Source organism: Brachycentrus maculatus, unplaced genomic scaffold, assembly GCF_059751285.1.
Source record: "Brachycentrus maculatus isolate JH-2025_06_01 unplaced genomic scaffold, ASM5975128v1 h1tg000344l, whole genome shotgun sequence".
NCBI lineage: Eukaryota > Metazoa > Arthropoda > Insecta > Trichoptera > Brachycentridae > Brachycentrus > Brachycentrus maculatus.
In genome coordinates this window covers 164403-177598 of record NW_028281093.1, presented here as the reverse complement: position 1 = coordinate 177598, position 13196 = coordinate 164403, and the positions used below count along the sequence as shown (strand labels likewise).

Below are 13196 nucleotides of genomic sequence, written 5' to 3'. Positions count from 1 at the left end.
TTTGCATTTTAATTCGCTGATGAGAATATTTAAAGTTGTTTCTGTCTTGTGTAATTATGTATGTATTTAAAGAGAAAATTTGTGTGGTAAAACTTGATTATGAATTTTTTACATTCTTTATTACTTGAACATGTACAGAATAAATGTGCATGCCTGATCCTTTGTACGCGTGAGTGTTATAAAGTAAATTAAATTTATGCATATGAATAATGGTGACATTACTATATTTATGATTAAGCAGAAGATAAAGATAAAATTAAAATAACTTAAAAGATTTTTAAAATGCAAAACAATACCTTTACTAAAATTGTTTTTAAGGTGTGCAAAGTTTTTCCAGGAACAAATTCCGAGCTAGACCAATCCATGATGACTATTAGATCCATGTATTTTCTTTTAGACCAGAGCTTGACTGATTCTGTAGGTAGAATTTTTTCTAGTTTATTTGCGGAGTTTCTGAAAAAAAGGATGCGGTGAATTTTTATTATTATTTTATCATCACTTGTTTGCGAGTCATTATAAATAAAACTTAGTTAATAACCCCGGGAAACAGCAAAAGCTGTAAAATAAAACTTCAAATTGCCTTTGCTGCAAATTATATTTAACCCATTGCACCACTAATAAAGATGTAATTTGTTCATACAACACACAATTTAATTTTGACACATTTTTTATTAAAATAACATTAAGACTAAATTACACACAAAATAAAAATGATAAAATTTTTTGGTGTTCGTAAGCTAATTTAATTAATTAATTAAATTAATTTTATTTAATCCTAATATTTGTTGTTCATTATGGCTTATCGCCAGGTAATTTTGGAAGAGTGTATTCAGTTCAGAGTTGTGAAAATTATTGTCATATAATTTTAATGCGGAAAAATCATGTTTTGAATATTGAAAGCATTAACTTTGTGGATCATATTGATATATAATTTTGAGAAATAAAATGACTTTGTTTTTTGATCCACTCACATTTTTATTGACAACCAACTAGTTTCAACCGACTAGTCATAAATTAAACCCTGAAGAGGGCAACAGGTTGTTGCCGAAACTAGTTGGTTGTTAATAAAAATGTGAGTGGATCAAAAAACAAAGTCTTTTTATTTCTCAAAATACAGGAAAAAATTACTTCAAATACAAACCGGCGAATCGCCAGTTTTTTGAGTCACTGACAAAATGACCTTGGCCAGCAATTTGCCGGCTCTGTGTTGCAATGGGTAAGGCAGACTGAGCTGTGATTTTTATACTATGAATCGTGACATATTCTTGTTTTTAGTCATGTTAAAAAATGGTTGAATTTTTATTGAATATCAGATCTGGAAAAAAAGAATGAGATCTTGGTTTTACTAACCCCGCTTGTATACATTCTTCTGGAATATTGATACACCTTTGATCTTTAATTTGCGATCTCTGGAAATCAGAACTCTGCCGAGCATCCAAAATCAAAATCATTTTCTTTTCATCCTTTAAAAGCTCAAAGAGATCTCTGCACTTAATGCTAATTGCATCTTTACCTGAAGACAAGGAACATAAAGTAAAATTAAAAAAACTTGTTTATATTTTTACAAATATATTTAGGTTCATTGATATATTTAGGTTGATTGAACTATATCTAAGGCGCAGAAAGAGGATGTAGTGGGTTTTGGGAGACGTATCCATAAACAAGAATCTTCTTCTTCTTCGTGAGCCCTCTGTCCTCCACTGCTGGATATAGGCCTCTTCCCCTTCTTTCTATTTCCTCCGGTCGGTTGCTGCTTGCAGCCAGTTTCTACCTCCAACAGCGACTATGTTGTCGGATCATCTTTTGGGGTCTTCCGACAGCTCTTTTGTTCTCCAAAGGTCTCCATCGTAAAATTTTTGGGGTCCATCTTGTGGTGTCCTGTCTTGCGATATGTCCTGCTCATTGCCATTTGAGTATTGCCACGCAATCTACGATATCTTCTACTTTGGTTCTTTTCCTGTTATCTCAATTTTTTATTTTACCATCAAAGTGTACCATATATCAATGATATTGACATAAATTTTTGCATTTTTACATTATACTATAATGGAAGAATCCAAAAAGCAAAAAAAAATATGAACATGTTAGGATAAATATTAACCCTTTGGTTACCAAAATCCGCTATTTAGGCTCCAGTACTCAAACAAAAAATACCAGAACCGTCAGATCTGACATCATGATTTATAAAAGTATCGGATACATTTTGGACAGTATGTTAGTGATTTCTTCATGGTTGTTAAAAAAATATATAATTAAATTAATGTTTAAAAAAAAATTTCATAGGTACATCAAAATTTATAATTATTGATCATTTATATCATACAATTAGTTGTAATATTACAAAAAATGTAATAAATTATGTTGAAAATATTACTTACTTGGAAGATCACTAGAAGCCGGAGGTTGAATGTAAATTTTTTGTGATTCTTTTGCTCTTTGCCTATCCTTCTCAATTTTTTGTTTGAAAAGATTTTGCTCCTCAAACTCTTGTAACTTTCTAAGTTTGTGTTCTGCACTATACCTAAAATATTAGGGCACACAATATAAGAGGAAAATGTATCGTCCTATGAGGGCTAGGATTCTGCAGTAAGGTTAGCAACTTTCCTGCTGTTGCCGCCCTGGGACATGATCCGAACATGGTGGTGGATGTACAAACTATTTAGTATTACTTTGTATGCAACATTATGAGTGTGTCCAAATACTTGTTTACAAATCTGGATTATCTCCAGTTATAGGAGTTATTTTTCACATTATTTTTTGACATCTCAGCATAGATGAAGAAGAATATGAAAGTCTGGGCAATTACTGGGCTTACAATCGTCATAGGCTGGTTTAAGTGATCTCTATTCACACGTGTAACATTCACCAATTCTACCCATGATTGACAACCACACTACTCAAATTCTTGAAAGTTCTATATATACAATTTTCACAAGGTGCCAATTTCTGAAAATTATTGTGGTAGTTTATTAAAGGCAGGACCGCGAAGCCTTTGTGATGGCCAACGTTGGGGTGACCTAACAAGACACAATGAAGAAGTTTATTTAACTCTTTACCCCTAGTTGGCATACAGTCTGTTATCTAAGACATTGTTCCGCAAAGTGTGTGCCACGGCACACTGGTGTACCGTAGTGATTAGTTGGTGTGCTGCGGAAAAAAGTCTAGTTTTGTGAAGATATTAAATAAAATTTGATAAAATTATATTATATGTTTTCTTATTATATTTTGATAATAAATCAATATTAAATAAACTTTTTTTTGGTGTACCTGTGAAATTTCTTAATTTGGCAGGTATACCTTGAACAGAAAAAGTTTGCGGAACACTGATCTAAGATAAAATACCCACTTCTTGCTTTGCACACGATTTGCGCCCACGTATCCAAGATTCAAACAAAAAGATTATTTCCATTTAAAAAATTAAGAATTAATTAAGTTATGTAATAATTTTTCATGAGAGTGGAAAAAATAACTTGAAAACCATTTATTTGCTTACATACCTCCGCTCTAAATTCTTTTTAAGCTCTTGGGCTGTATCTAGAACATTATTCACCATCTGACTATTTAGTTCACCGGTTATCATTTTCTTTTTGTCAGTATAGTCTGGTGCCTCTTTGATGAGTTGCACAACTTCCAGAAATTTCATGTAATTGACATAGGCGAGTTCTTGGTCCCCATTATTCAGGAGCTTAAAGCCTTCTTCTCGGAGACGAACAGCTGACTTGCATAACCTGGACACAAAAAAAATCAGCCTTATTTTTGACATGCTATGAAAGTGTGTTATTTTCAAATCACTGCGATACCAAAATTTAGTTCTAAAAATAGACAATTTATTCAATTGTGAAAATATGGCGCGAAAAAAACACACAAATTATTGCTGAATTCAAATGTGCAACATTACATGCGTCTTATTTGCCACTTGATTGAAAAGTGAGGACATGTCCACCAACAAAAGAAATAAATAACAGCTTATATGCGGGACATTTTGATAGTCTTGTAGGGGAGGGTTCCCTTTTGGTATATGGATGAAAATATCTCGTGTAGAGTTTTAAGCCCCTTCGCATTCAACATTAAAAAATATACAGGCAATAATAAAATATGTTATGAATTTTTTAAAGAAAATGGTTATTATTTATAACTAACTACCAAAAAACGTATTTATTTTAAAAGACATTTAAAATAGTCTAATGTCACATGTGAGTATAATATATATGTAGTTACTGAACTTAATTGGCTGCAAAATTAGTATGTGAAATAAGATAAAATCGTAAAAAAAGCTTTATTACATGAAATGCGATTCACACAAACATACTTCACTGAGCGATTTGATCGTTTTATGATAGTTAACAGAGATTATTAACCAAATAGGTATAAAAATGTTTAAAATAAATTGAAATTGAGCTATATATAAGAGGTTAGAAAAGAAAATTATACTAACATCATGGATTTTTTCGGTAAATTCTTCTTGTCAACATTGTGCAGACCCGTCAAATCATCGATACATTTACCCTTGTAGAGGTCTTTTAGTTTGGTCTCTGGCATTTTTAGTTTTATCGGAAAAAATTACAAATTACGAATTTGACATTTTCAAAGGTTCGTCGGTTTTCATAGGATGAATTCACCAATACACAAGGTATAATATTAATTTAACCTCTGAAGTCAATGAGAACATGAAGTAAGTGTTTTTATAATCCTTAGCTTCAATATTAAATGTAAGGTTTCAGAAAATGAAATGTCAGATGACAAGAATGATTAGCACTGACACGACACAAATGCGGTCTATTGTTTTGCTGAAGATGAGCGATTAACTTTTTGAATTTAGATGGAGGTATATTAAAAACTAACAGCACACATTGATTTTCGGAAGATAATGTATTATAAACACAAAACTAGGTATCAAACTAGAAACATTTAAAACCCACTGACAACTGACATTTAATTCCATAAACAATCCATAAACAATACTTCATAGATATCACATTTATGATAAATAAATGTATAGGGCCTTTCCGCAAATGTCGATTTCCCGAATTTGAGTTCCGAATGCACAAGCCCATTCCAAAACTTTTTAAACCCTTACAAAATACTAACTCTCTCTATATTAAAAGCAAAAACTGTTTTTTTTTCTTGAAACGTGAACTGAGCTATGATGCAAAGAAACATTAGCGCCCAGTAACATATTTCAGAAATGAGCTCCCTATTCTTTTACGAAAATATATATAAGTGCAAAAGTAAATTAAGGAAGTTCTCTAATATTTTTTTAATTTGCCTATTGAAGATAGTTAATTGGTTTACATTTTATAGAAAGACACAAGGCAAACCCTGTGTTTTCTTATTAGTTTCTTTCTTATCTGATTTATAGTCTTGATCCCATGTCACAAAATGGGAAATGGAAATTACTCATCGGAAATATTATAATTGTGACTTATGTATGTGATATGTCAAAATAAATAAATACATTTTTCGAACCAACTTATTTTCATGCAGAATCCACGATACGTATTTATTTTTAATAAATATTTATAGAAAATAATATTCATCTAGCAACACTGCATTATCTTGACATTTCTAAATTTGCGCATGTCTCCTTGCGCAGTTTTGTTTACCCTGGTCGATTGTTCTGCCATCGTTTTTCTGCGTTTCAGCTGATTTGTCAGTCGCCGAAGATATTCTCTTTCGTACGGTGATATGTTCCAAGTCGCGACGGTGTAGTGCGGTAGTGTTAAACTCATCTTAACCAGTGTTATTCCTCTGTGAAGTTTCGCCACTTTTCTTCGTTGTTGTAAATAAGTGTTATCAGTGAACATGTTTTCTGGACTCACGAACCAGGTCAGCTCGTGGATGGGAGCCGCCAAGGGTGAACCCCAAGACGAGGAAGTTCCAACCCCTACCAAAGAGGCCGGAGACGGCGGTGCTAACGAGGCTGGCGAGGAGACCCAAAGGTATCATTCAAAATTACCATTTTCCTTTTTATATACTAAATTTGTCATCCGTTCCGCCCCAGTTTAGTGTACTGGTAAGAAAATTGGTAAGTGCCCTAGTTCAAATTTTAGGTGGGTCCATCCGGTTCAAAGATTATTTTTTTTACCCTGATTTTGTGTTTTTTTTTTTATACCAAATGTAATGCAACATTTGTTGGATTAAACGCCCTACATACTTTTGAGTACAGCGCCGTATGCAGTTTTGGGCGCAGCGAAAGAAACAACATAAATCACTTACATAATGCAATAATATCAGATTCTAATTGGAAAAGTATTTTGCAAGGATTCGATAAATTACTGTTTTGGAGATCGATCAGATTATGTGCTGTTGTAAATTTTCCTTTGATTTTTTTTTTTTCCAGAATTATATTGATATTTTTTAAAATTATATTGTGCAATGAAATCAATAAAACCATGCATTAAATTTCTAACACAGGGTATAGTTTGTCTGTTCTTATTTCATAATAACGTGTAATGTTACCATTTTGATTATTATTTCGAAATTGTATTTATTTTATTTTATTTGTTCGGGAATTGTACAGCTTTACATTTAAAAAAATGACATAATAAACAATAGTTACATTAACAATAATAAACATTACATTACCTTAACAAAAATAGTTACGTTAAAAAAAGCCAATTAAACAATTCCACATTTATGTTAAAATAACTATTAAAAAACATTCAGAGATTAAAAAAAAGGGTATGGTATAAAAAAATTGCATTGCAATTTCAACAGTGTTTGTATTAAATTTACTGATGATTTTTTCTTTTTTTTTGTTCCAGCCCCACCAAGGGAGGAAGCAAGTTGGATATGTTCACCAATGTGAAATCTCAGATGACCGGGTGGTTGGGGTCTGGTATTCCGATCCCCGGACTCCGCAAGCACGAAGCCGCTGCCGAAGAGGTGGTCCCGGAGACTGCCGATGCTCCGGCCGAAGCCGCCCCCTCGGCTCAGGACCTAGCCAAGGACGAAGATGACAATTCGAGGTACATTAGGTACGGGGTTATCCATTCAATGAAGTCACTAACAATTTTTTCAACTTACTTTTTCCATATATTTTCAGCAGTAATTAAAGCCAAGTCTTTGAATTTCAGATAAAAATAAAACTGATTTTACCATACAAATTTATCTTACAGTAAAACAAAGATTATAATAAGAAATATTCTGTAAATGATTTAATTTACACTGTTTTCTGTGGCCAGGCAGAAAATGTTATAAAATCAACCAAAACAAGATTTGAACGATCATATGATCATGCAAATTAATAATCAGGCACGTCTCAATAAGTGGAAATTACCTTAATGAACGAAGAAAGGAAATTGGGTATACCAAAAAAATTATTTCTTGAAAAATTTAACATATAATATATCAAATTTATATTGCTATAATGGTTTTGATGTGTTCATTTTTCAAATAACTATTTAAATTAACAGGATTTGAAAAATAAACCAAATTTGTTATTAATGAGGAAAATCAATAAATTCGAATGTGCTGCATAACTGCCTTATGTAATCAAAAGATATTGCTTATGGCGGTTGGGATTCAACTTGTATATAATCCTTTTATTCCAAATAATCCTTGTTTCTGGATAACTTACTTTAAATATTAAAATTTTATATATATTATATCATTTTCATACGTTTTTTCCACCTGATATATTGTTGCTGTCTGCAGAGCATATATGTACATAGTAACATACATTAATTGCTTTCAGTTTTTTTTTCAAATATATGAAAATTTTAGATAATGGTGTTTTTAAATCAGTAAAAAATATTACAAAAATTCAGACATTGCTTTTATTACTTCTCAAAATATATCTGATCTTAGATGCGCCGAGTTTCTGGTGAGATATTTAATATTCTATTTTATATTTGGACTTGAAAACCTACCCTTTTCTTACAGTTTTATTCTCATCTTATAAACATACGTATATATTTTACTTTCACTTTGTTAGCTTTTCACCTTATGTTTTATAGTATTTTTATTTTGCAATTCACTCAAATAATGTGCCATTTAAAATTAGTATTTTTCGTTAGCCCGACGGTGGAAAACATGCTGGCTGAAAATCAATATTAAAGGAACTGATCCATACGCTATAGTGTCATCTTTCTTACAACACATCGAATTTCAGATCCTCTCTACCTAATTTTGATTTGAATAGCCGATTCGATAGATGAATACACGATTCATTTCTTCAACCGCATGCGAGCATGTCAAACCTTCAGTACTATTTCTTTATTCATGCACAAATTTTAAACAAAAAATCTTCATAATATGTAAATATACTGTTAGTATTAGTAATATTTTTTCTAGACCCCTGGTATTGGCACATTTTATTCTTATCTCCTATAAACTATATTTCTATTTAATTTGTTAGGTTATATAAACAGAATTATTTAAATCATCCGCTTAGCGCAACTAATGATAATCAGCTTTTATGTTTCAGTGACATCATTTTATGGATGGACCCCATATTTTCATATACTATCATTTAAGCATACTTTTTATGTTTAAGATTTGCTACTCATTAGTCCATGAATATTTTAATCAATGCTTAGTCCCATGTAGTGTATTAATATTCCCTATTTTTAGCACAGTTATTACTAGAAATAGTCATGTAGCCTTTCTTTTTAATATTCACTTAAATGAGAAATGCAATATGTGGTCCAGTTAAAGCAGGAATATTTTTATATTGTTATTTCAATTATCGCTTGTGTTGAAATAAAATGTATTCCGCCCAAAATGTGCAATTGAAATGTTTTAATTGTACTAATATTAAAGTACTGTCTGTATTTGGCAAGGATCAGAGCTAATCAATAACCACCACTTGCACTTTTTTACTTTTTTTATACACTAAATATATATTAAAATGCACTATACAAAATTATTTGAAAAATGCTTTTGTTGAACATGTTTTTTGAAGCCTGTCTAGGGAGGACCTTTAATGATTTAAAAAAAAATATATATATATAAATATATATATATATATATATATATATATATATATATATATATATATATATATATATATATATATATATATATATATATATATATATATATATATATATATATATATATATATATATATATATATATATATATATATATATATATATATATATATATATATATATATATATATATATATATATATATATATATATATATATATATATATATATATATATATATATATATATATATATATATATATATATATATATATATATATATATATATATATATATATATATATATATATATATATATATTTGTTTATTTATTTATTTATTTATTTATTTTATTATTATCTTTTTTGATGAAACCTGAATTTTATTAAAAGTATGATAAAAGTCAAGTGTTTAAATTTCTCACATAACTTAATATTTTTTGAATCTTACTATTTTTATTTGATTATTTTTTATTATATATTTTCGTAATACAGCAGACTATCGATTTACCGTGATCGGATCCACCAAGAAGCGGATTATCTGGAATGTTTAGTTCGGAAATAACTTAAATGTAAGTCAAAAAAAAATCCTAGGTATGACGACAATAAAACACGTGATAGAGATCAATTATAATTGATTATTATTAACTATAACATAACAGAACACTAATATAACAGAACACTTATGATTATTACTAATAATTATAAGTGTTCTATCTTTTTCCAGTAAAGTTTTTAACATATTAACATTATTTTAGGTTTTTTGGTCTGTTTTTCCAAGTGAGCACGATTTTTTAAAACTTTTTTAAGTATCCTTTGATTAACTACGAATTTTATTTACCATCCATCAAGGTAAATCGAGAGTCTGCTGTATTTTTAATACTTTAGGCTTGTAAATAAAAATGTAAAAATATGTAAGCATTTCATAAGTTGTAGTGTAAATTTGGTATATTTTATACTATGATTGGGAACTCATACATTCGATCTATTGGAGAGGGGTAACCAACTCGTCAATAAATTGATTATAAATGTAATAATAATATATATTGTTTTAGTATTTTTAAATGTAGGTCTTTAAATTAAAAAAAATATTTTTCCATGTAATGCGGTGGAACGACGTTCCGGCACCTTTTTTCAATGATATTTTTTAATTTTTTTTATAATCAATTAGACGAAACTATTTTTGCGCTTACGTAATTACAATCTATATTTTTTATGTAATTCGTCAAAATGATAGGAAAAGTTCCTATAAATTTAATTTAAATGATATTAAAATATAATTTGTTTCAGTAAAAAGCCTGACATGAAGTGAGTTCTGGGACCTTTTTTGTTTGAAAAAAGCCCTGTTTAAATGTATGAATATCTTTAATTGTTTCGGCTTCTGTAATAATTCTTATATTTTGTATTAATTTGTCATACACAAGGGTAAAACACAATATTCGGTAATTAATATGTTATCCGCCTCCGTAGTGTAATGGTCAGCATGCTCGGTTACCGTTCTGGAGGTCCCGGGTTCGATTCCCAAGGGGGGTAAAATAAATATGTGATTTTTTTCACTGTAATATTTATTCAATATTATTACCCTGGACTGGTACCTGAAGCGGAGGGCTGATCACCTTTCCTTCATGTGTAAATGATCAAGATAACACTGCGTTTATATGACGCAGTGCCCTATGCACCATTGGGGTGCGGATAGGGGTTAAAAAAAATGTTGTTCTCACACTTACGAAGCTACGTATTGTTATTTGAGAAAGAAAAATATTTTTTCCTTAATTAACGGCCGTAGCCGATTTGTACATAATATATTACATACATGTTGTATACTGTTGTGTAGACTTCTTTACATTTTCGCGAAAGTAAGTTATTGAGGCGGAATAATCGATAGCCCGCAACTTAATTTTCTTTAAACCTAGGTAACATTTAACGTAATAGATTTTTTTTGCTTAAAACACCGTTTTTGTATTGAAAAAGTAAGTTTTTCTTCGAAATAAATATATTGTTATGAAATAATAGAGTTATAAAAGGTAAGGAGGTAAAAAAATGTATTCTGAAAAAATCTAATTCCAATATATATGTATATGTTTTTAACACATCACTCACTCCTTTCAAGAACGTCATAAATCAAAAATCGTCAATTATCAGTTTTGCATGTTTTCGGAATGCCCAGAAAATGTACTATATCCCAGCAAAAGAGGCTTATTTTTAACTGAATATTTATCCGCTACAGGGCAGAAAGTGTTTTTTTTTGCATTTTGAGGAAAAGGTATTATTGTTTAATATTTTTTTAAAAATAAGTATACTATATATTTTTTAAATGGAGAGAAAACCTTTAGGTTTTACTTAAAAAGATCTGTTGCACAGAAAAAAGATCAATACGTGGCTGGATATTTATTTTTAAAACATTGTATTATATTTTTAAACATTAAAATCCTTCTCCTGAATAATCAAGTTTTTTGATTTATGACGTTCTTGAAAGAAGTGAGTGACATGTAGTTTCTCGCGCAGCTGGTTGCGTACTAAATTGTTTATTTGAGAGTACACCCTTAATGGTGGCGAAGTTTACTTCTCGACATCCACTATTATAAAAAAAATTCCACCATTACTAAATTGAATATTCTAATTTCTGTGATTTTTTTCGCTTACATTGTCTGCGTAAAAAAACATTCATAATTCATAACTTGAGAAACAAAATATTTTACTCAATTCTCAGAACATTTTAAGCAAAATTAAAATGCAAATAAATCTCATTTTTATCTCAGTATGATGATTATGCAGTTGGCCACTTTTTTTCTTAATCGACAATATAATATATTCTAAAATTAATTTTATAATAACGAATTGTGAATAACAGAAAAAGTCGTTTATGTAACGTTTTTTTTCCGTTCCGTTCTGTTAATTTTTCAACAAAGGCGTGTAACCTAACCTAACCTAACCTCGCTAAGATACTTTATTACGCAATGTGTTAAAGAAAACCGTCATGCACCCACCTGCTATTTTCAAGGGTCTTGTTAAGTTTTCTTAGTAACGTTAACTAACAAAACGTGTGGGGAGTAAATTTTGACTGTTTTCTGGAAAAACCATTTAAACCTAACATTTTTTTCAGTAGTAACGAAATTCTTCTTGATGTTTATACTAGTACTTATCGTATGCAGTTACGCATTATCTTCCTTAGGACGCCCCGAATCTACATTTCTTGCTGCACAAAACTTTAAAATGCGGCGAATTTATGGAAGGGTTCCAATTTTATCGTAATTGGTTTAGATCATGGGTGGCCAACCTGCGGCCCGCGGTCATGTATGACGAATATATTTTTAAACCAGTGATATAAATGTGATACACTGTTTGATATATCAACAAAATTTATGCGCTCAAGTATTATCTATGAGCCAAGTCATGCATGTTGTTATGAAAACAATGAACTATATCCGTTCGTACGCTCTTCAGCATCGTCAATTTAAGGCAATCTCGAAAAATCTCGAAAACCAGTTAAGGTGTGCAATCTCGATTATTGAAATAGCTTTAGAAAAATTAAGTAAACGAAAATTAATTAAAATCTCGCACTCAGTGGCCATTGATAAATGGGTTTAATTAGTAATGAAATTGGCAATATTGTTTGATTAATGTGTCCTAATTAATATTTTTGATTGTTGAAAATTTTCAAAATGTTTATTTCCATACAGATAATTTTTTTATTGGTATAATGTTTATTTCCTTCTCAAATCTGATCGAAGTAATGTTTTTTTTCACAAGTACCCTGATTGTACTTTCTGATTACCTCTGCGTTCAAATTCTTTATAATACTTATAAAAAATCAATAAGTATGAAATTCGCTGTGATAAATTTTTTCTTATGTCTGTATGCGGCCCTCGGGAAAATTTTAGGTTATCGATACGGCCCGGGGTGCAATTTGGGTTGGCCAGGCCTGGTTTAGATAGAGGGTAATGCTCCCATTTTGTTCTGCAGCAAAGATCCTCGCTACAGTCGTCCTGGTTTGGTTTATTGCCTTTTTTGGCAACAACTGTAATTAGAGCAACTCGAAAATATGACGATATCTCGATTCTCGTGATGTTAACCGATGTTTATCTGCCTGCATCTTGGATTCAAAGATGAAATCGCTCAATCCTTTCAAGAACGTCATAAATAAAAAAAAAATATTTTTCAGGTGAACGTTTTTAAAGTTTAAAAATATAATGTATTAAAAATAAATATCAAGCCACTGAATTTTTAACTATGCAACAGATCATTTAGGTAAAACCTGAAG

The 13196-nt window shown here is 30.2% G+C and overlaps 2 protein-coding genes across 14 annotated transcripts in view; one reads left to right on the top strand and one right to left on the bottom strand.

The window, feature by feature from the left end:
* Usp8 (Ubiquitin specific protease 8) overlaps positions 1-4951 on the bottom strand; it is a 28926-nt gene extending 23975 nt beyond the window's left edge. The window contains exons 1-5 of the mRNA XM_088269289.1: positions 4436-4951; positions 3498-3728; positions 2379-2521; positions 1351-1513; positions 297-453 (exon numbers count right to left, since the gene is read on the bottom strand). Of these exons, the coding sequence (XP_088125415.1) occupies positions 297-453; positions 1351-1513; positions 2379-2521; positions 3498-3728; positions 4436-4539 (798 nt within the window). The 5' untranslated portion in view covers positions 4540-4951. The remainder of the gene's footprint in view (positions 1-296; positions 454-1350; positions 1514-2378; positions 2522-3497; positions 3729-4435) is intronic.
* Positions 4952-5652: 701 nt separating this feature from the next.
* Positions 5653-13196, top strand: part of LOC148303829 (synapse-associated protein of 47 kDa-like) — a 114611-nt gene continuing 107067 nt past the window's right edge. For 7 of the 13 annotated variants that reach the window (XM_088269276.1, XM_088269275.1, XM_088269288.1 and 4 more), the window contains exons 1-2: positions 5653-5939; positions 6765-6977. In XM_088269276.1, coding sequence (XP_088125402.1) covers positions 5803-5939; positions 6765-6977 — 350 coding nt within the window. In that variant the 5' untranslated portion in view covers positions 5653-5802. The remainder of the gene's footprint in view (positions 5940-6764; positions 6978-13196) is intronic. The other 6 variants (XM_088269277.1, XM_088269278.1, XM_088269280.1 and 3 more) reach the window with 1 other exon arrangement.